At 41.7% G+C, this 24051-nt stretch overlaps 1 protein-coding gene across 1 annotated transcript in view; it reads left to right on the forward strand.

Annotated features, from left to right (window-relative positions):
* SLC6A2 (solute carrier family 6 member 2) overlaps nucleotides 1–24051 on the forward strand; it is a 162417-nt gene that overhangs the window by 63248 nt on the left and 75118 nt on the right. Inside the window, exons 4-8 of the mRNA XM_066583891.1 lie at nucleotides 6993–7124; nucleotides 7993–8230; nucleotides 10340–10478; nucleotides 16886–17020; nucleotides 19825–19928. Of these exons, the coding sequence (XP_066439988.1) occupies nucleotides 6993–7124; nucleotides 7993–8230; nucleotides 10340–10478; nucleotides 16886–17020; nucleotides 19825–19928 (748 nt within the window). The remainder of the gene's footprint in view (nucleotides 1–6992; nucleotides 7125–7992; nucleotides 8231–10339; nucleotides 10479–16885; nucleotides 17021–19824; nucleotides 19929–24051) is intronic.

Here is a 24051-nt window from a genome sequence, read left to right on the forward strand (position 1 = left end):
GTCCCTCTCTGCATGGCGAGGAGGATGGAAGAGTCGGGAGCACTGCACTGAGCTCCTTCCACCTGTCTGCCTTTCGACACTATTTGCAATGGGAGTTACGACACTTAGCTCTGCCCCCGCCCCTCCCATTGCAACTAGTGGCGAGGGGCGGAGAGGGGGCGGAAGCTCAGTGCACTGCTCCCGGCTCTTCCAGCCTCTTCCCCCTGCAGAGAGGGACACTGTATTTCGGCTGAGCGTGAAAACTCGGCCGATATACGGTCGTCTGAAGCTGCCCTAAAAATGCCTTTCATACTTTTACATATTACCCACTGATGCACCAGGAGTGCTGGGTCTTTTGACAATTCTTTTTTTCACAAGAAGCCATGGCACCCACCTGAATACCACGGCCTCTTCAATCAGCTGATCAGCAGTAATTCTGAGTGGTGGACCTCCACAGATCAATTAATGACCATTTTGGATGCTAGTCCCAGAAAATTCTTTTCACAGTGGTGACTAAAACTAAGAATAATTTTTATTTAGAGAATATTAAAATAACACATCTGGGCTACGGACGCTTTGTTATTTTCATCTTGTATCCGACCTTCTCTTCTGTCAATTTTGACAATCTGGGGAAAGAATTTCGGGCGGGTATCTTTAGATAGCTCCTGAACTATTGAGCTAAGAATTTACTAGCCCTCCTCGTTATTTGAGTAGGGGGAGCAGACTCTAATCAGGGTATTTTTCTTTTATCCAGAGTAGGTGTACCTCCTCCTTTACAGGAGAGGTGCCGGCTCGAGGTACGGGGTCAGACATTTTTGTGACATCGGCCCAACGTCCCAGCATCCACCCTTTGATGGGACGCTGGTGAGCCGTTTGTCCAATCCTCCTTAATGGAGATTTGCTAATCAGTGTGACTCCACACATACAAGTGGGATGCTATCTAGCTTGACATCTAACCCATGCTAGTGTGGGAGACCTGATTGCAAATTGATCAGTCCTCGTCCTATAACTCAGGACGAGTTCCGTACCTAACACCATCCCGTCCGAAAATTTAGGACAGGGGTCTTAATCAATATGACTCTGGACACTCGAGTGAGATTTCATCTCGAGTCCCACATTTGAGTACCCACTAGTACTAGAGGTGGGAAATAGAAGACCCATTTTACAGTCTGTCTTACCCTCGATACTTCAGTTGAGACAGTCGTTCCTCTAGACATCAGGACGCTGGTTTCTTCACTATCAAAGTCTATTCAGACTCCGTAATGTTGCCCCTATCTCCGAATCTTAGTTCATAATGCTCTTGTTGATCCACGCAATTGAGTGGTGAAACGAATCTCAAATTTATAATGCTCCTGATGATCCACGTAACTCAGTGGTGAAACGCGTTGAGCGACAAATCAGTGAGAAGAGTAATAAGTCAGAGAGAAATAGAGCAGGAAACGGAAACTCTTGCTTTAGGGTCCGATAGACCCTTATTATAGAGGGGAAAGGTCACCACGTTGTTGTGAGTGCCTTTATAGTGGACACTTTGGCACTCTCACAAGAGGCCCGAAGTGCCCCTCTTCCCCTTAGTAAGTTTCGTGAAGAAACATTCACACAAGTCGCTAAACAAAACCCACTGATGGTGTGTGGGGTACATAATACTAAGAATCAGTGAGAGACCAATTGACAACCGGAGAGACTTACCTTCACGTACCCGGCTGGTCAATACATAATCGATCTCCCACCTGTCTGCCATCATCGGTAACAAGTGAGATAGAAATACGGTGGTCTCTATGATTCTATAATGTCATAACGTCTAAACACAGACATCTATTTTCAGCGACAACCAATGGTGTGAATAGATGGTTGTACACCACGTCCCTCACATTGTTTTATGTGTTGTGCCCCTATGTGTTATTTTAATATTGTCTAAATAAAAATTATTCTTAGTTTTAGTCACCACTGTGAAAGGGCCTTGTTAAGTTAAAATTGGAGACTTCTGTTGACTGCCTCCCCTGTGAAAAATAGTCCCAGAAAATCCCTTGGGGTATGTTCACACATAGTGAAAATGCTCCACAAATTCCACAGCGCAGAATTCCACAGTACATTCCACAGCATTTCCGCTGCTTTTGAATGTAACCTTAAGCACACTTGCTGTATTTATATAGATCTGAAGCTAATTTCTGATAGCTAGTTCAGTTTTTTGATTTACCCCAAGAAATTTGAAAAACGTTCTATTTTCTTACTTCCGTTTTTCAAATCACTCCAACTGCCCAAATTCCATATAAATTTTGAACCAGCTGAAAATGTCTCTTCTCTGTAATTGTATTTGTTTTATGCACTTTAGAATTTTATTCCCTATTGTAGTGGCTAAGTAGCATTCAGTCTTGCTCATTATACTGCATTACTGTTGACCAGCAGACACAAGTCGTTCTCTTGATGTATTTTCCAAAGTAATACTCCTCTTCTAAATCCTAAACATTATGGATTGACAAGAGCTCAGTATAAATAATCACTAATGAATTTCTTCTTCTAACAAAGAAATTGCTCAACTTCAATCCTGCAAAGAATATGCATTATGCTTTGCTACTAGCTACAGGCATTTAAGAATATTGTAGATAGATAGGTAAATATAAGAGTTAGGGCTCACACCCAATGGCAAATCCGACTTCCCTGCAATGCAAGAGTGATTGAAAATGCATGATAATGAAACCAATGATTTTTAATAGTGTCATTCTCACTTGCGATGTTTTCAATGTAATCTCGCATCGCAAAGAAGAAGGGACGATACTCCCCATTGTTTTCAATGGGGCCAGCGGCAGCAGCCCTAGCCCCATTGAAAACAATAGGGAGAACATTGCGCACCCCTGACACAGCTGTGACAGCTGTGGCAGGGGATTCCTTCACCCCCGCTTTCCTATTCCTTTCAATAGGGCTGGCACAGCTGCGGCCCCATTGAATGCAGTGGGTTTGCAGCGATGATCTTCGAGGAAGGGCTTGAATTATAAGCCCTTCCCAGAAATTCATAGCAAATTGTTAAAAAAAAAAAAGATTAACTCACCTAGAAGAGCCGCCCAGCTCTTCTCTCTGGCCCCGGTAGTCTTCTTCTCTGTTCTGGAGGCCGAAGATTGAAAAATCCCTGCCTCCAGAAAGCGTTGCCTCTGATTGGCTGAGCGCTGTGGCCAATCAGAGGGAGTGCCCAGCCATCATTGGATGACAGCTGAGAACTGCCTCTGATTGGCTGAGTGCTCAGAGAGAGATATGAGAGATTAGATATAGAGATAGACAGATATGAGGGATAAATATGAGAGATAAATAGATGATAAATAAATATGAGAAAAATTGATAGATATAAAAGATAGATGTTAGAGAGATAGAAAGGGGGGACTTGTATAGCGCAACTTCTTCCGCAGCTCTTTCAGGTAATTTTTATTTATTAAAGCTGGGTACTCATTTTACCGACCTCGGAAGAATGGAAGGCTTAGTCAACCTTGAGCCGGCTACCTAAACCACGTGCGGATTGAACCTGCAATCTTCAGGTCGTGAGCGAGTGCTTAGGGCTGCATACTGGTGCCTTAACACTCTGTGCAACATGAAGCCCCTATAGATAGATATGAGAGATAAATATGAGAAATAGATATTACACAGATATATAATAGATAGATAGATAGATAAGAGCTAAATAGATATGAGAGAGATTTAGATTGGATAAATAAATATGAGACATACATATTATATAGATATGTGAGATAGTTATCAGAGAGATTAATATTAGATAAATTGATAGATGAGAGATAAATATGATAGATGATAGATATATAGATAGATGTTAGAAATATAGATATGAGAGATATAAATATTAGCTAGATATGAGATAAATAGATATGAGAGAGATTGATATTAGATAGATAAATATAAGATATCGATATTATATAGATGTGAGAGATAGTTATGAGATAGATAGATAGATAGATAGATAGATAGATAGATAGATGTGAGATAGATAGATAAATAGATAGGAGATAGATAGATAGATAGATAGATATGAGATGAATAGATAGATAGATATGAGATAGATAGATAGATATGAGAGATAGATAGATAGATAGATATGAGATGAATAGATAGATAGATATGAGATAGATAGATAGATAGATAGATATGACATAGATAGATAGATATGAGACGGATAGATAGATAGATATGAGATAGATAGATAGATATGAGATAGATAGATAGATAATGAGACGGATAGATACGAGATAGATAGATAGATATGAGATGGATAGATAGATAGATAGATAATGAGACGGATAGATACGAGATAGATAGATAGATAGATAGATAGATAGATAGATAGATAGATAGATAGAACTGATTTTCAGTTTGCGCTATTTTCATTACCAGAATGCTGATGTTCTAAAATCTATAGAACTCTACCTTGGGTATTGTGCACTTGGCGATGATAATTGCACACACATATCATTAACATCACTGCCAATTTTGTCTTAATCTTACATAAAGTGGATGTTTAGTTTTGCGGAAAAAAAATCAAATTTCCCGAAACAATCAATAAGAGCACCTTAATCTTGGAGTGGGACATTGCAGAGCAAACCCTTGCAGGCAGCAACTTAACTAAATGAAATAATCAGTATGTAGCGCTATTAGTTACTGTGGCCAAATGTAACCAAAATGAAATTTATTCAGCATCTGCCAGTCCTAACTACGGCTAATTAAATTAGATAGAGTAATGTTGTGACATTCATGGACTGGGGGAATGTATCCATTTATTCAGAGTTTACTATGTTCTGTGTCTTCCTGCACAGTGAATTTGGCTGTAGAAAGTGATATCTATGTCTTTCTAAGAGTAATAAAAGATAATGGATATTTAAAGAGGTTTTTGGAGGCTATACTGTTGATGACCTATAATTACGACAGGTCATAAAAAGTTGATTGGTGGAGGTCTAGCGTTCGAGATTGGTCACGTTGGTAACATGACTTGAGAACAGATCAGTCCAATTCAAGTGAATGGAAGCAAGCTGCAATAGCAGGCACAGCCACATATAATGCAAGGTACTGAACTAATGGTATAAACTGTCATTTTAATCCTGAACAGTGACAGCTCAATATACAAGCTGAGGTCAGGATAGGAGAATACGGAAAACCTGGGTGAATAGACATGGGTCAGGACCAGGAATCAGGCAGAAATCAGTAGGAACAAACAACCTATTTACTCAGGTACCTTGCAGTTAGGGAGGAAGCATTAAGTAACCAGAGGTCAGTCCAGACTGGCTGGATAGCTAAGTGTGCATACTGGCCATTGAAAGGGCAGACTGGGTGCATGCGCATCTGCCGCAAAACCCCGGAAGGCATGCTGATGGCTGAGATTGGCCGGAAGAGGAGGTAGAGGAGGCCACCAGTTGAGACCAGTAGCCATGACCCGGGTTTTTTCTTAGTTTTACAGAGGGTCTGGCTTTGATTTACCAGCAGCCTTTACGGTACATTCACATGTCGCTGATTTGCTGTGGATTTTCCACACCGAACTCAGCTTCAAAATAAACACAATTTGATGTGAATTTTGGTGTGGATCCACAGTTTATTTCACCACTTAAATTTGCTGTGGATCTGCACCAACATCCATGCCATACGGTGCAGATTTTGATGCAGATTTTAGTTAGGATTTGCTGATAATTTATTTTAGTTCTGGAAAATCTGCCGCAAATCAGCTACGTGTGAATGCATCCTTAGGCCTGATTCACAAAACCGTATTTAAGCAGGTATTTAGCCCCATAAAAAAATCACCCAAAAATTGCTACCATCCGAAGCATTGGATTTCAATGTATTTATTCAGATGAATGATTTTTGGGCGCGTAAAAAATCCAGGAAAGATAGCACATATGCTACCAATTTTGGTTGCCGATTTTAAACGTCATGTCGAAAAATAGGTCTTGCCCTATCTTTTGCCAAAGTACGCAGGAATCTCCCATAGACTTCAATGGAAGCTGCAAAAAAAGGAAGGGGAGGAAGTTACCCTGCGTACAACGCTGGGAAAAGAACACAGTTGGCCCGATTTAATATTCCAAGCATTTTATGCTCGTGCATATTTTTTTGATGATACACGGCAGTGGCCCATGTGAATGGCATGAAATATGCTAATTAAGATCGGGACTCAATCGCGACAATTATTCATTCATGTGATTGTACGGCATGTAGGGGTGAACATATAAATGCACACGGTCGTGTGAAGGAGGCCTTAAGCTGTCTTTAGACTGAACAATTATCGTTCAGAAAATCATTCAAATGAGCAAAACTGAACGAACAAGAATCATGCGCTTCTCATTTGTCATTCAGTTTCAGCCGGCATAAAAATCATCATCGGCTTGTGTACTTATTGTGCAGTTTAAACACTGATGGTTCAATATGTCACATAGGAATGTGAAACACTGAACAATTAGTGCACAACAACTATTCGAACACGGATGAGCTGGTGATGATGTCACCAGTTCGTTCGCTGGGGCAAATGAGAATCGTAAGTTTCTCAGCCCATGTAAAAGGGGCATTAGGCTGAATGTAATTAGTTTGTCTTTGCTGTGACTTCCTACTGTGCTAGAGGCAGTAAGAAGTGCTCCATTCGTTATCTGGAGAGGGAAGACTATATGATAGAAACATCATACTCTGAAACATTAATACTTTGAATTCCAAACCTTGTGATATGGCATGTTGTGAAGAACAGTATTTGGTAAAATAGTTTAACAATTTAACTGCTGTATGTGTATGAAGCCGTATTTTGTCATTTTAGATTAATAAACTATATTCGTGTTATAATCTGCAGCAGCTATAAATTAGCCATTTTCAGTAGTTTAGAATTAATTACATAAATCCGTCTTTTTTATGTCGTTAGCTCTCATGTCTAGAACCAGCAAAATTAAATTACAAGTCTTTGTATTTTACTATGTCTGCAGGTTGTGAATGTGGTTTCGAAACCTGACTTGAAGTATTTGTTAAATTCATTAGTCATTTATTTCTCCCAGGTGCTTTTCTAATCCCATACACACTATTCCTAATCATTGCCGGAATGCCACTATTCTACATGGAATTAGCTCTTGGACAATACAACAGAGAAGGCGCTGCCACAGTATGGAAGATTTGCCCCTGTTTTAAAGGCAAGTTTTCTACTTTATTCTTTTTAACCAGTCTAACTATACAAGAGGATTATTTTAAGTATAGCATTTTCTTAGAATTATGCTTTCTCATTTGGTATAGTTCTTGGGGGGTATTGTTTCTCCTTGTGGAAACCTCCAGCGAGCATAGTGAGTCTTACAGGCAGTGTTCTCTGGGAAACGCATGAAAATTAGTTGCCCTCCAGAAAGAAGAAAATTGTCTCTCTAAAGCCCTCTATAGGTAGCGACTCTGTAGGTCAATGTCTCACCCATGAAAGAGCAATGAAACATGGTTACAGATTTTAGCCAAGCCAAAGTCTTCTTCAAATGGAAGAGCACCCAACCGAGAAGGTTCAAGGTACTTGCTCTTCTACAGTATAAACAGGGTACTGGATGATTGGATTTGCATACATTTTCCAAGGAAGCGTTGCCTATACGGCTCCTTAGGCCAGCTGGCAGTCATCAAATTGAGGACCGTTGGTCAGACTATATTGCTACCACCATGTGTCCCTTTATTTTATAATATTTTTTGATGTTGTCCTTGTCTATTTTTGAATAATAGGGGATATAGGGGATATTATTACCTACGGGTATTTTTTGCCTTTGGCAATTAGAATTATGTTTCTATAACCCGGAGTATTCCAAGGGCAATCTTACAATATATTCTTGATTTAGTACCTTGATGTTTCCCCAAACCTGTCAGTTGATACTTTCTTCATCTGGCCCTTAATAACCCTTCAAGAACGATATAATAAGTAACAGTATGTTCTTTGCGCAACATTTAATGCATTCACATAATGCCATGATGTAAAGCTTTGTAGTAAATGTCAAACAGATCTCCCTTACAGATGTTCTTTCTTCCACTGTCTAGGTGTTGGCTACACTGTGATATTAATAGCTCTATACGTGGGATTCTACTATAATGTCATCATTGCATGGTCATTATATTACCTGGTATCTTCCTTCACCTCTGAGCTTCCTTGGACCAAATGTGGGAATGACTGGAACACTCCTAACTGTACAGACCCAAGTCATCGCAACTTATCTCTGCTGAGTAATGGAACCACATATGCAAAGTACAAACTAACACCAGCTGCTGAGTTTTATGAGTGAGTTTCTCTTTAAGAGTGGAGCCATGCTTTAGTTGTTTTTTGGATCTCTAGATGCATTATTAAATATAAAGCGGGTCTTGTTTCATCTCTTTCATTTTCCTTTGCTTTGATCAGTGCAAAAAAAAAAAAGAAAAAAATTCAAGACTCAAATATTCTTAAACCACATATCCCCACTTGCTATTTGCAGACCCTGGAAATATCGGTAGTTTCCTCTGTTGCAAAATTGTGTTTATGTAGCACTTCTATCCTTTAAAAATGACTTTTGAGGTCACTGCAAGTGTTATTTATTCTAAGACTTTTAAGGCTTCCTTCACGTGCACTTTTTAACTTTTTTAACAATTTTGGGGGTTGCAAAAATAACTATGAATTTCAAGTGTATTTCATTGCCTTTTTACAAGAGTTGTTGGTGTCATTTTTTCGAGCCACTAGATTTTTAACATGCATTTTTAAAAATCCCATACACAGGGGCATAGCTATAGTGGGCCATGGAAGCTTAGGGGGCCCATAAGGTATCTGTTTCCCATATGAGGAGGCCATTACTATGCATTAAACCTTGTAGTTGGGAGACCGTGTGACAGATTTTGCCTTAAGACCTGGTTTTAAGTTGTGCCTCTGCCTATAGATAAGCCTACGGGAAAAAAATGCCAAAAAACTCCAGAGGAAAAAAAACACTGACCCACAAAATAAACCAAAAGACCAGAAAAATGTTACTAACATAATAGCATTGTTTGTAGTGCATGTTATGTTTCCTTATTGACTTCCACATTGGTGCTGGACATACCTGGGCTGTGATTTTAAAGGCTGTGCAGCCTTAATCAGTCCCCGTTGCGTTGATTTCCTGGTTAAATTGCACAGTTCCATTTTTTTCATGCATAGTAGTACTTTTAGCCATCCACTATGCAAAGAACTACTGCATGGACTTATTCAAGATGGGTGCCTTATGGTACATGCACACAGACATGTTTTCCATCTGATCTTCGGACCGAAAAATCAATCTGAAAATCTGACAGAAATAGCACCCCAATATATGCTAGGTGGGTAAGTGGTTCCTGCATATAGCAGTTTACGCGTGTGCATGCCAAGGGATGTGGTGTCTATACCTGCCCTTCTATTTTGTATCAGTATACCAGTATATATGACCACCCTCTGTGATTTTTGGTATAATTTTAATGGATGCAACATGGACATGCATCAAAAACTCATTCGACACGCAGATACAGACGCAGTGAAAATGTTACGCTTTTTACCAACCAAAATTGCGTACACCCATGTGCATGAGCCATAACACCTCTCCTGTAAAAGGGTTGTCTATATTTCTGCAGGATCCAATAATAAACCCCAAAATAAAAATAATGGGGGAGATTTATCACCAGGGTAAAAGGTGCAACTTGCAGCAGAATTCTTCCCCAACGCCAGTAGTGATTTTTAGGATACTTAGAAGTGATGTTCACTTGTCTTTAGAAAACCATTTATCCTTTGACATCATTACCCAGAATGGGAATATATGTCACGTAATTTCATATACAGAATATAAAGATATTGCAATGCATGCTAGTTTACATAAAGTTATTATAAAGCGGAATGGGTACATTTCTAAGGCCTCATGTCCACTAGAAAAATAGAATTAGCAAATCCGTGCGTTTTTCCGCAGGTGAGATCCGCAGTCAACTTTGCCCATAGGGAATCATTGGCCATCCGCGGTCAATTAAACTGAATTTAACACCCGCGGATTTGATTTAATTTGATTTACGGATTTTATGCGCAGTAAAAAAAAAACGCAGCATGCTTCATTATACTGCGGATCACGCACGGATGGGCTGCATTCAACTCATTGCTTATGATCTCTCACAAGCAATAAAAAATCAAATTAATGGTGACCCACAGTGCATATGCTGCAGAAATCCGCAGCAGAAATTTGCGCGGATCGTATTTTTCTAGTGGACATGAAGCCTCAGACTATTTTAACAGTTATTCAGTACAACCAGTTTTGTATTATAACATAGCATTTGTATCATGACATAACATATTCGTCTATGTTACCTGACAGAATGAATATATCATTTACCCTAAGGTAATCATTTATTTCCCGTGTATCTGTTCCCATAGACGCGGAGTGCTGCATGTACATCAAAGTGCTGGAATTCATGACCTCGGACAACCACGATGGCAGTTAACTATTTGCCTGGTGGCTGTACTTATAGTACTTTTTTTCAGCCTTTGGAAAGGAGTGAAGACATCTGGCAAAGTAAGTAAATACGCTTAAAGGAGAAGTACAGAAGTATAGTTGCAGGAAAAAATAAGTGAACCCTTCATTACTAATTAAATCTGTTGTAAGTTTTGGCTAAGTCACAAAAACGGACAAACACGATCTGAGTAAATTAATAACCCAAATAATTGTACCGTTCATATTTTATTGAAACATTTTAGAGGAGAATGTAAGGTCCGTCTTCCACGATCTCAAACTGGAGACCTTGGATGATGCAACAAGACAATGACTCAGAGCACAGCAGTAAATCAACTAAACAAGAGTTGAAAAAGAAGATCTGTGTTTTTAAATGATCAAATATGAGTCCCAACGTTAGCCGTGTACACACAAGGCATCCCTGAAATATTAATGAACTGAAAAAGATTTGTAGGGAGGAATGGTCCAAAATTCCTTTTTAACATTGTGCAAATCTTTTTTTGCAGCTACAGGAAATGTTTGGTAGAGGTGATTGTTAATAAAGGGGAATCTACGGGTTATTAAATTCAAGGGTTTACTTACATTTTCTCCCTTATTTATGGATGTCTACTAAGGCTGGGTTCTCACAGGGCGGATTTGCCGCGTAATTTCCCTGTGGAATTTTGCTGCGGCAAATCTGCCTGTAGCCACTAATCACAGGGTAAGCCAGCCATGTGGACGAGATTTGTCAAAAACCTTGTCCACACGGGACGGACAATCCGTCGCGGCAAAGACAGCATTAGCCGGTGCTGTGGCGCGCATTCCCGCGACGCAGCATGTCATTTTTTTTCCCTTTGTGGCCTTGCTCCTCTCTATGGGAGAGCCGGCCACAATGGAACAGCATGCGACGAAGCCGCTCCAAAACCTGCGGCTAATTTCTTCAGAAATCTCATGGTTTTTCACTGCGGCAAAACCGCAAGATTTCCACGGTGAAACCGACCCATGGGAACCCAGCATAAATGTGCTTCATAAAAGACCCGCAAATAAGGAAGATGGAGCAATACTACTGCAGTGCCACCTATTGGATGACAGCATTCCTTCAAATCAATGTACAAGTCTTTAAATCAATGATTGGGAATAGGAAACCAAGCCAAAAAACCATACACAGACAGCTGTTCCAGGCTTTTTGCCCCTCATCAGTGTGCAGCAGGTTTCTGGCTTAGCTAGTGAGAGGCCTGTGACATGGGTCGGAAGTGGTGTCGTCTCTCCTTTAGGAGAGCACCCAGAAGGTGAGTGGAGAAGGTGAGTGGAGTCACATAGTAGGTGAGTGGGTTGGGAGGGGCATCATCTCTCCCCAAGGAGAGCACCCAGAAGGGGTGTGGAGAGAGATCTAGGAGGTGAATGGGTTGAAAGGGGCATCATCTCTCCCCAAGGAGAGCACCCAGAAGGGGTGTGGAGACAATTAGGATGTGAGTGAGGAGACTTGAGCACCCAGAAGGGGTATGGAGACATCTAGGAGGTGAGTGGGTTGGAAGAGGCATCATCTGTCCCCAAGGAGAGCACCCAGAAGGGGTGTGGAGACACCTAGGAGGTGAGTGAGGAGACTTGAGCACCCAGAAGGGGTGTGGAGACACCTAGGAGGTGAGTAAGGTAGTTTACAATGCCTTGTTAGTCTCCTCACTTACCTCCTAGGTATCTCCACACCCTTCCGGGTGCTCTCCTTGGAGAGAGACGATGATCCCCCCCCGACCGACTCACCTACTAACAAAAGACATGAACGGTACAACTGTTCATATGTCATTAGTTTAGCTAGATTTGTGCTTGTTTATAATTGTGACTTAAATAACAACCATACCATTTTTTTTAGCAATCAATGCAGAATTTCAGGTAATTCCCAAGGGTTCATTTACTTTTTCTTACAACTGTATAATATATATGAAAAATGCTGTTTTCCAGCTTACCATAATTCAGTAATAGAAGAGGAAGTGTGCATCTTGTGCAGCAAAATATTTAAAAGTATGACTGACCACTAATACTCCTACTACTGTTATGTACAATGTCTAAAGGTCCCTTTACATGGGATCCTGTTGGACACATTACCACCTAAAAACCCTCCCCGTGACTATCCCTCCTGTGCTTCTACATAGAAGTGTTAAGGCTAGAGATGAGTGAGCATGCTCGGTAAGGGCAGTTACTCGAGCAAGCATCGCTCTTCTCAAGTAACTGCCTTCTCGTCCGAGCAGGCTCAGGGGGGGGGGGGGGGTGGCGGGGTGAGCGAGGGGCGGCGGGGGCTAGCAGGGGAGAGAGAGAGATCTCTCTCACTCTTCCCTCCGCTCTCCCCCACTGCCCCCCCGAGCCTGCTCGGATGAGAAGGCAGTTACTCGAGAAGAGCAATTCTCGCTCGAGTAACTGCCCTTACCGAGCGTATTTGCTCATCTCTAGTTAAGGCCCATTTACACTGGACGTCCCTGTATCCCTGCGCTACGTGGCTCACACACGGAGCGGCCCCTCTCGCTCCCCCGCCCCTCCCTATCCACATGACACAGGCGCTGTTCGCTATTGAACGGCGGCTGTTTTAACTGCACGATGAGCGTCATCCGCCGGGCCGAAGAAAGAAGATCCGGCCGCGAAGAAGGGAAGAACCACATTGTCCAGAGCAGGTGAGTTTAATTCTGGTACGGGTCTCCCGTGGATCCAGACGGCTTCCATAGGCTTCAATAGAAGCCTGCAGGAGCCGTCCCCATGGGAGACCCGCACTAAAATGGAGCATGTTAATTTTTTTTCCCGCACGCGGATCCGCGCCTGACGGGAAAAATGACATCTGCAGGTATATAACTACCTGCGGGTGTCAAATGCATCCCTATGGGTGCGCGGATCCACGTGCGGGAGAAACGCTGCGGATTTTAAGCCCGTGGACATGAGGCCTTAGTCTTTCTGTGAATGGATCCTTCCGACTCGCCCGCTTCAATTTAAAGTAAACAGGCAGTTGGTCAAAGACAGAGCGACTCCTGTTTACATGGCCTGACAGTTTCTTGCTTTTTTTAGGTGAGTTAAAAGTGACTGTTTCCAGCGACAATTTGGGCGATAATCGTGTCATGTAAAGGTACCTTAAGGAATCGTATGCAGATAGAATCAGTGCAGTGTGATCGATCGCTCCAATCTGAGGTGCTGCTATAAAGTGCTTTTCTGGGAGAGCATTGAACACGTTAGTAACAGAATTGTAAGACACTATTTGCATACACACAAGCACTGATTCTACAGCAGGAGGACAAAAATATGGAAACACTGTACAAAATGCTTGCCTTAAAACCGGTCTCTACATGTCTTATTGAAATATTTTATAATCCCATGTAATTTAACAAAGTTAACAAGGTTCCATTGGTCAGGGGTTTGAGTGCTGTTACCTGCTGGCTCCCAAAACCACCCAGAGCAGGTCAAGAGGTGAAGTAAACACAAATTTGGCGGTAAAGCTCTTAGCCAAGCAGGGTCAAAAGAGCAACTCAGTGCTAATGAATAAAATCCCTTGTATTTTGTATGGTGTTTCCATATTTTTGACCAACCCCTGTATATATAGCATACATTATAATGATGACTGTGCTGCATGTTATGTGCATTGATCTCACCATTTAAGATGCACTCACAAGAGTGACAATTAATTAGAAGATTAACAGTCTTTGATCCATCCACCAATGTAAAGATGTGGTCAGCACTCTCACATAAGAAACATAAACCATACTTTTTTCACATCTCCTAAACAATGCTAGTGTGAAAAAGTATAACTGTACCATGCAAAGTAGCCACCCATTCTTAAAGTGGTTGCTTGATTACAGAGGATCCCTTTAAAATGAGAGCTGCTGCAGAGAATAGAATATTTAACTCCACATTACTACTGCAAGGTAAATGCAATATATTACTCAGATGAAGCTTACGTTCATCAAAGCAAGAGCCAGAGCCCCCCGTTTATGAGGGGTTGTTCTGATGGATTATTGTGGATGATGGAGCGTGAGGGGAGCTGATCAGAGGTGTAGCTTGCAGTAGTGCCAGAAGGTGGCAGCCTCGGGATCAGTCACATGGTGGGACCTACCTAGGGTCCTAGATTTCCTGATGAACCCCACAATTAAGTGTCCGAAGGTGCTGCTGCAGTTGAAACCTATGGTAGAGCAGGTAGTCTTCCTGCCCTACCATTCTAAGCCATGTAGAATGCAGGCCACTTCAGGCATGCGGCCTACAAGAGTACCACATCATCAGATGTCAGGGTCTCAACACAGATGGTGTAATGATGTGATGCTGTCACTGCATCACACGGGCTGCTCTGAGTTTTGTTTTTTTCTATAATGTAAATTCTTATCTGGGGCACTCGGAAGGCACTATCATTTTTAAGGGTCATTATTACTTACAAGGACATAAGGCAGATGGAACAATACCTCTGCAGCGCCACCTATTGGAGGGCAGCATTGCTGATGTGAAGGAATGCTGCCATCCAATAGGTGTTCCTGCAGAGGTATTGTTTCAGCTTCCTTATGTACATATTACCCAGAGGAGCACGGATGGCCTTATACGTCTCCTCACTCACCTTCTTGGTACTCTCTCTAAGGAGAGATGTTACCCCTCCCTACGTACAAGGAGGCACACGTTGGGGCACTGTTATTTCTAAGAAGGTACTTGTGAGTATTATTGCTTGTAAAGGGGCATTATTACTTTTAAGGGGTCACTTTGGAGCACTATTGTTTGTAAAGGAGCACTATTTCTTGTAAGACGGAACGTTTACTTGTAAGGGAGCACTATTATATTTAAAGAAGCATTCAGGGACATTTTTACTTTTAAGGATGCACTTTGAGGCAATATTAAGCATCAGAGGGGCATATCAGAGGCATTATCACTTTTGGAAGTGAGTATTATTTTTACTATGTAGGGGCACAAAAGGCACATTATTTCAGTGTGGTTTACTAAGAGAAGCACTATTACTGTGTGCAGCACTGAGGCAAATCACTATTACTCTGTGGGGTACAAAAAAAGGCCCTATTACTGCCTATGGCAAATATGGATTACTATTGTTTTCAGGGTCGCTGTTTTATGGCACTATCATGTGGGGGGTATGTATAGCTATAACAACATTATTTCTGAGGCACAGTATTTGGGGGCACTGTGCCAGCTAGCGGGTATACTAATAGAACCAGATGGCACAGCAACAGGCACTGAATTGGGAGTAGCAACAGGATGGAGAGTTTGTGTGGTGCTGGAAAAGTGAGCAGTCAAAGATGTCTCTGTTGCAAACTTTGCAGAGACAAGCCGTGACTGGAAGAAGTCATCAAGCAGGTCTGGGTCAGATGGAAAAGACAGAAAAAGTGAACAACTACATTTAGAGAGAATGTCACCTGTAAGTCACTAAACATACCTGTACTGTAATCCCTTATATGGTCTGTAGAGTTCTTGTGTAGAACTAGTATCTACCTCTGTATGGTGGTAATATTGGTCTTTGTATAACCACTATGATTAAGATGCGCCTCTGCAGTTGCAAAGATGTATTACTTGGTTGGGGGCCACTCAGGATGTTTTGCTCCCCCTGTGCTGAACCTGTAGTTAAGCTTCTGGATCAGATACAGGATGGCAGAAAGCTCCCCAACGATAAGCAGGGCAATTGAGGACTGAAATGGTCGAACAGGAATGATGGCAGTGGTCTATACTGCCAAGGGGACATATGGTTTCTATGCTGCAACCTGAAAACTGTACAACAATGGTGGAACAACTGTTTATTTTCCTGTCAACTTGTTAGCTAGCTGGAGTTTATATTGTTTTCCCTAAAACTTTGCATTGTGCCTTTCCTCTGTTATCCCTCCTGGAAATACATGACTGAATTGACAGCTGCATATTTTCATTCCCATTGTCAATGCTGACGTTGTGAGCACTGATAGGACAGTGTCAGATTGTGTATTCTGGCTTGGTTTTCCATTCCGAATCACGACCTGTATAAAGGGTCAAGCATTGATTTGAAGGAATGCTGCCATCCAATAGGTGGCGCTGCAGAGCTATTGATCCATCTTCCTTATTTGCATATTACCCAGAGGAGCATGGATGGCCTTATAAGTCTCCTTACTCACTTTCTCGGTTCTCTCCCTAAAAAGAGATGTTACCCCTCCTGACCGAGCTTATGTAAAAACACACGCTATTGAGAAGAGTAATAGTAACGTCTAGTTCTCAAGTGATTTTTATTCATTTCCAGGAAGAATAAAAGAGGAATGGTACACTGCAAAGTTTTTCAAAAAGATTTCCTAGAATTGTTATTTCATGGGTAATATGACTTTATTAAAACAGAGCAGTCAAGAGAGCTGACAGATTCTATTTAATCAAAAACCTCCCACCTCTTTCTGATTGCTCACTCACAAAGGTTGCAGTAGGTAATACCTAATGTAAAGCTCAGTGAATATTTGCTTACATGTATTGTTTGTCCAAAAGAAATAAATAATTATACTTTTTTGTATATTTCTCGCTAGGTAGTATGGATAACAGCAACACTGCCGTATGTGGTGCTATTTGTACTCCTCATACGTGGGATAACGCTGCCCGGCTCCTCCAGAGGCATTAGTTCATACCTACATATAGACTTCAAAAGACTACGGGAAGCTCAGGTGAGTGGCCGACTACATCACGTAATGCTATTTATAAATTTGACTAATCTTTCCTTTTAGACCAGTAACACGGATGTTAATTCCGATCTGACTCATCCATGTTACAGATGCAGAAATACATCCGTAATGCATTCGGATGAAATTGGCCTTAGACACAGTTGTACACTATTCTGCCAACAGTAATTGGACACCTCAGCAAAAATTTAAATTAGTATTTATTTACATATATTAATACTTAGTGGGGATTTTTTGGCCCTAATGACATCGGATACTCCCTGTGACATACTTTCTACTGATGTCTGATAAACTTCAGCTGGTATTTCCCTTCATTCATCCTGCAAATGGCTGGTGAGTTCTCTTAAAGAAGAAGCATTGGCCTATCTAAAAGGGTGTAAGGAGCGTCGTCATTGGACAGTTGAACAATGAAAGAATGCTCTATGCATTGATGAATCACACTACTTCATCTGCAGATCAGATGGACGTACCTAGGTGTGGAGGAAACTGAGGAACACCTTTAGTTCAAGTGTGTTGTGGCAACAATTAGGTACAGCGGAGGCTCCATTATGGTCTGGGGATGTTTTATGTGGCATGGCCTGGGTCCATTGGTTGTAAGGGAAAGAATCATGAACATGGAGGTGGACCTTGGCATTGACAATAATGTGCTGCTGACAACACAGCAATACTCTGGGAACGGTAAGTCATACTTCAAACAAGACAACGCCTCTCATCACAAATGCAATGCTGTTTAACGTTGGTTTGAGGATTGGATTGGCCTGCACAGTGTCCCAACCTGAACCCTATTGAACACCTGTGGGATGAATTGGAAACTCGGGGAAGGAAACAGCATCCATCTTCTTTGACTGAACTCGCCAGACGTTTGCAGGATACATGGGGGGAAATACTAGCTAAATTGTATCAGACGTTAGTAGAAAGTATGCCACAGAGAATATCCAATGTCATTAGGGCCAAAGGAGTCCCACTAAGTATTAACATATGTGTGGGCAGTTAGAGTGTGTACTAGTGTACATGTTTTACTACAAACTTGAATTTCCCATAAAATAATAATTTTAGAGCATCTATTATTAAAATTTTGCATTGTGCCATTCCTCTGGTATTCTCCCTGGAAATACAGTACTGTGCAAAACTTCAGGCAGGTGTGGAAAAATTGACTCAATGTTGAAATCAGGACTCTGTGGAGGCCATATCATCACTTACAGGACTGCTTGTTATTCTTTGCGATAAAGGACTTTGGCTGGATCTTTGGGGTTGTAGTCCTGCTGCAGAATAAATTTAGAGCCAATAAGATGCTTCTCTGATGATATTGCATGATGGATAAGTATCTGCTATATTTCTCATCATTGAGGACACCAATAATCCTGACAACTCCATTTGCTGAAATTCAGCCCCAAACTTACAAGGATGTCCAGCGATCTTCACTGCTGCCTGCAGACACTCATGATTGTTCTGCTCTCCAGCCCTTTAGTGAACAAACTGCCTTCTGTTACAGCCAAATATTTCATATCAGTCCAGAACACCTGCTGCCATTTTTCTGCTCCCCACTTCCTGTGTTTTCATACAGTAGTTGAGTCGCTTGGCCTAGTTTCTACATTGCAGGTATGGCTTTTTGTCCTCAATTTTTCCATGAAGATCACTTCAGGCCAAACGTCTCTGAGCAGTAGATGGGTGTATTGGGGTCCCACTGGGTTCTGCCAGTTCTGAGCTGATGGTACTGCTGGACATCTTCCAATTTCCAAGGGAAGTAAGCATGATGTGTAATTCATCTGCTGAACTAGATTTCCTTGGCCGACTACTGCATCTACAGTCCTCAATGTTGCCCGTTTCTTTGTGCTTCTTCAAAAGATCTTGAGAAGCATATCTAGAAACCCCAGTCTGGTTTGAAATCTTTCCCTGTGAGAGACCTTGTTGATGCAGTATTACTATTTTGTGTCTTGTTGCTATGCTCAATAATGCCATGGTGTATGACCTGTGACATGAAACTGTCTTCCACAACCTCACCTTTGTAGCAGAGTTTGGCTGTTCCTCACCCAGTTTTAAGCCTCCTACTCAGCTGTTTCTGTTTCAGCTAATGACTTATGTCAACATACATATGAAAATGATGATCCTTATCACCTATTTGGTATTATTGGTTGATCATAAACCTTGCTATAATTCCTATAACATCCATGACTGTGCACAAGTGTAACTAGAAGAACTGTTGCTGTTTTGAAGACAAAGGCTGGTAACACCTAATCACACAGCACAAGTCACACAGCAAGCTGCAACACAAAGGTAACAGGACACAAGTCACACAGCAAGCTGCAACAGAGAAGGAAACATGACTGCTCACCCTGGACACCAAACAGACACTGACAGGGGCCTGTATTTATATATAAGCTCAGACTCTGATATAAACTCAGACTCTGGGGATTGGTTAACAAAAGCAAGCCACACCCAGCCAACTAAACTATTCCTCACCTGTGAAGGTGTGCTGCTGGAACCCTGTAGAACAACAGACTCCAGCAACACAAACCTGACATTGATAATTGGGCATTACCATTTCCCTTGTCTCTTGGTTGTGTCCTCTACTGCTACCACTGACTGAACACGCTCCATTAATTCACTTGTCGATTTGTTAATACATTTACAGGTGGAATAACAGAGGAATGGCAAAACAAAAGATCCCCTAGAATGAAATTTTATGACGAATACAAGTATTTACTAAAGTTGCATTTAATGGAGCTGAGAGGTCCCTTTTAAACATGTTTAATTCATGTATATTGAATATTTCTCTGCATTTCATTTAGGTCTGGATAGATGCTGCAACACAAATATTTTACTCGCTTGGCGCAGGATTCGGAGTTCTCATTGCATTTGCCAGCTATAACAAATTTGATAACAACTGTTACAGGTAGGTTTAAATTTCCTTTCCTCACAAGTCTGTGATGTTAGTTGGGTGGGGTATTGTTTTTTCCTTGTGAAGGGCACTAGTACCCATCTCGACCCAAGTCACAGGCCTCTCACCCAAATTTTTAAACATCTGTCTGTACATGGGTATCTTTTCCTTATGGAGCAGATTTGGTTTGGCTTATACCATGATACAAGGCAGGTTAGAAGGTGGGACATTGCTTTATTGGGAAGCTACCATTAAATAGTCAGCACTGTAGTGGCATTGCATCATCTTTCCTTTGCCTATATGTTTCAATTACCAAGCTTGGACTTGGGAACCGACCATACAACCAGGACACATTTGTATCCATTGGCAGTAAAACTGTAAGTTCCTATCGAATGCCTGCAACTAGAAATCTTGAAAACTAAAAATAGAGGCTATTGCATACTGGTAGCAAAAAGAAGTAAGGGCCCTTTGCACAAGCCAATCGTTCAGATTCCCGTGATCCAGGGAAAATCATTCAGTATAAATGCATGCCCCAAATGAACGACAAATGAGAATTTATTCGCTTCTGGTTCATCCTCCTCCTGGAGCACTAGAATCCATTCTTACTGTGATTCTATACATTTGTGACCAAGGTTGTGCTTCTCTTCGAATATTCTGTTGTCGCTCTCCGCTTCTAATATGAAAGACTCTACTATGAAAAAGTGCGTCCACTTAATTTTTCATCTGTTTCCATGGATTCTCTCCTAGTATTTGAGCCTCCTGGGGGGGAACCTGTTGCCTTTTAATCTTTGATCTATTTGTATACTTCACATTCCACCTAGGAATTAGAAGAATGAACTCAATGGTTACGAGCACATTGAAAACAATTACATCAATTGTTTGCAGCACAGCATCCAATTAGTCTTGGAGCTCAGTGGTTTTGAGCAATCCCTGTACAATGTCTTCATAATGTAAGAATACACAGTATATCCCCTCTTGAGCTGCAAGTCAATGGCTTGGCTAAATACAAGATAAAGGACAGAACAATTAACGGTTAATGAATTTGTTACAGAGATTTAAAATTCCTGTTTCTGACTTTTAGGGTCCAGACAGGGCAGAATTCGCTGCAGAGTGTCCGCAGCGGACAATCGACAACAGATCCACAGCACAGAATCTGAACTATTTGGATTTGAATGTGGATTTTGGTGCGGAATCCACCCCCTTATTTGAAGAGGTGGAATCTGCACCAAAAATCTGGTGCTATAAGGGCTCCTTCACACATGTGTAAGTATTTTTGTGCGTGCCTTAGTGCAGTGCATTTGCGTCGTGAATGAAGCCCTTTTGTAAGCGTATCGGCACATTTTGCTGTACTTTTTTGTGCATGCGGGACATGTTAACATGGGCACGGGACATGATTTAAAAGGCTATTTTTCCTAATGAGGTCCAGATGCTTTCCCTGTGGTTTTGCGCAGTATTCTGCGCATGCCCTTGCGTATTGCATTTGCATTTGCACACTTTCTATAGACTTCTATGGGGCCCTTTGGTGTGCTAATGCGTACAAAATAGAGTGTGTTCAATTTTTTTGCACACGTGAGAAATACACATGCGAAAAAAGAAATGTAAGCGAACCTATTGTGCACGCAGAAATTGGCATCAGTTGGGCCTTTTTGTAGTTTTTTGGTTTTCTTTTGCATGCATGAAAAATGTAGTGTATATGGATGCAACATGCACATACACACATGATAACAGTGCATATTTCATTGACGCAAATTGTGGAAGGTCAAATCCACCATATGTGGTCATACCCAAAGCCTCTTTCACACAAACGTCGTTTTAACGCTGGGATAGCCACACAAAAAAATTGCAACTATCGAAAATTAAAACCATGTGAAGGAAGAATAGCCATGGCAAAGTTCCGTCTATATTTCACGGCTGGCCTGAAATCCCTTGCTCGACAAAACAACTTTAATGACTTGAAATGTGTCACTAAAGGCACTTTTCATTGTTTAATGGTGCTAGCCGCTGTTAAATTCCCTCCTTTTGCCGGCCTGGTCGCATAGACTGCCAAAGGGGTCTATGGAGCCACCAGCATTTTGCTGTCAAAAGAAAGAATAATTTATTGTGGAAAACTGACCCCTTGAAGGGAGGCTCTAGTACCCTGTTGTACCACCTCTAGCTTGGATACAAGATGTGATACGGATGGCATGGAGGCTCTAATACCCTGTTGTACCTCCTCTTGCTTGGATAGAAGATGTGATACGGGTGGGCATGGATGCTCTAGTATCCTGTTATCCCCCCTCTAGCTTGGATACAAGATGTGATACGGGCAGACATGGAGGCTCTAGTACCCTGTTGGGCTACCTCTAGCTTGGGTGTAAGATGTGATACAGATGGGCATGGAGGCTCTAGTACCCTGTTGGGCTGCCTCTGGCTTGGATACAAGATGTGATATGGGGGAGCATGGAGGCATACAGGTTCCATATGGTATTCTTCAGCATATCTGTCCACATTTGCTGTAACTCAGCCTCTAGATTGTGCAATTTGGTAGGCTATCAAGCCATCACACCAGCAGTGGGGGCAGTGTGCCGCTCCACAGCAAAGGCAGGATTGAGGCGCTTAACCTGAGGTCTCCAGATACGAACACGGCTATCGTCAGTGCCCAAACTAAACCTGTATTTGTCACTGAAGATTATCTTGTTCCACTTTGTAGTAGTCCAGTTTTGTCATTCATGGCATCACTCCAAACTACAGTGGGTGGGTATCTAAAGCACTATATGTAATGAGTGCCGTGAGACCAAATGTCCTTCAACCAAGTACCTGGAAATGGTTCCAACAGACAAAGAGGCCTGTAATGATGGTGCGACCTGTCTCTGGATGGCGGACAGCAAAACAGTTGGAGCTGCTCATGCTTGTCAGATGACCCCCTCTACTGTTGGTCTGTTGAAGGCATCCTGATTCCTTTTGCTTTGTGTGCCCTCAAGCATCCACTGGTCCCAACTTCGCCCAACACTCTGGTCAGAATGGTCCAGTTGGCAGCAATTCATTGATATGACCATCCAGCTACTCGCATTCCAATAGTGCATTCCCTCTCAAATCTGTTAACTGGACGATATCTTTTGGATTGTGTCGTAGAGGCGTCTAGTGGTCAACAAGCTCTACACAAGTGGAAGAAGAAGTCCACTACACGCAAGTAGCCTATGAGAGCCTTTTTACAGGCCATGGGTGGAACCCCTTTTAGAGCCTCAGGTAGCAAGACTTTATCGAATCACATCACAACTCTAATCATTTGCATATCTGTCTGAGATGTAACTGCATGCAGACTTTTGCAGCAAATTGACAACTCCTTCTTGGAGCTAGATTTTTTTTGACAAAGAGTGTATGTTGAACTTGTGTAAGTTTAGTCAGGTAAAAGATTTGCACAATGCAATTTACTTCCATGTATAGTTCTTTGCTGTTTAACCTATTTGTCATAGTGTTAATAGTAGAGAATGAGCTGTGAATGCCATAAAAGAAAAGTGGGATTTTCTACAATATGCATAATAAAAAGTCATATATCGGCACCTAAAAAACTATAACTTAAAGGGAACCTGTCATGACTTTTGAGCTCCATAAACTTTGTGTTTCATACTCACCGGGTACCCCGTTCCTGCGCTGTCCACACCCTCACCAGTAGCTTACACTCATAGCGTGTGCGCACAGAGCGGACCGCAGAGTCATGCTGCTGGGGCGAGCCACTTAGGGGAACCGCAGTGCAGCAATGGGCACCCGGCGAGTATAAAACAGCCTTTTCCGGACTTCCTATTCCCTGACAATCTCATTTGGAGCTAACTTTTGAGGAATCATTTGCTGCCAGTGTCTATTTTCTATGGGTTAATTCACAAGTAAACTATTAGATCTTATTGGTGATGTGACTGATGTGTACAATGATAACAACAAGTATATACAAAAAAAGGAGAGCAGCAGGCACTGCCACACATATGAGAAAAAATACACATAAAAAGGTGCTCAGAATGACACTCAGTAAGGCCGGGCTCACACGAATGTGTGCATAATACTTGCCAAAATAGAGCACGCTACAATTTTATTTGTGCGAGTAATACACACACGAAAAAAAATACGGTGAGTGGCCCAATACAAATCAATGGGCTTATTAGTATTG

The sequence above is a fragment of the Eleutherodactylus coqui genome, chromosome 11 (assembly GCF_035609145.1).
Source record: "Eleutherodactylus coqui strain aEleCoq1 chromosome 11, aEleCoq1.hap1, whole genome shotgun sequence".
NCBI lineage: Eukaryota > Metazoa > Chordata > Amphibia > Anura > Eleutherodactylidae > Eleutherodactylus > Eleutherodactylus coqui.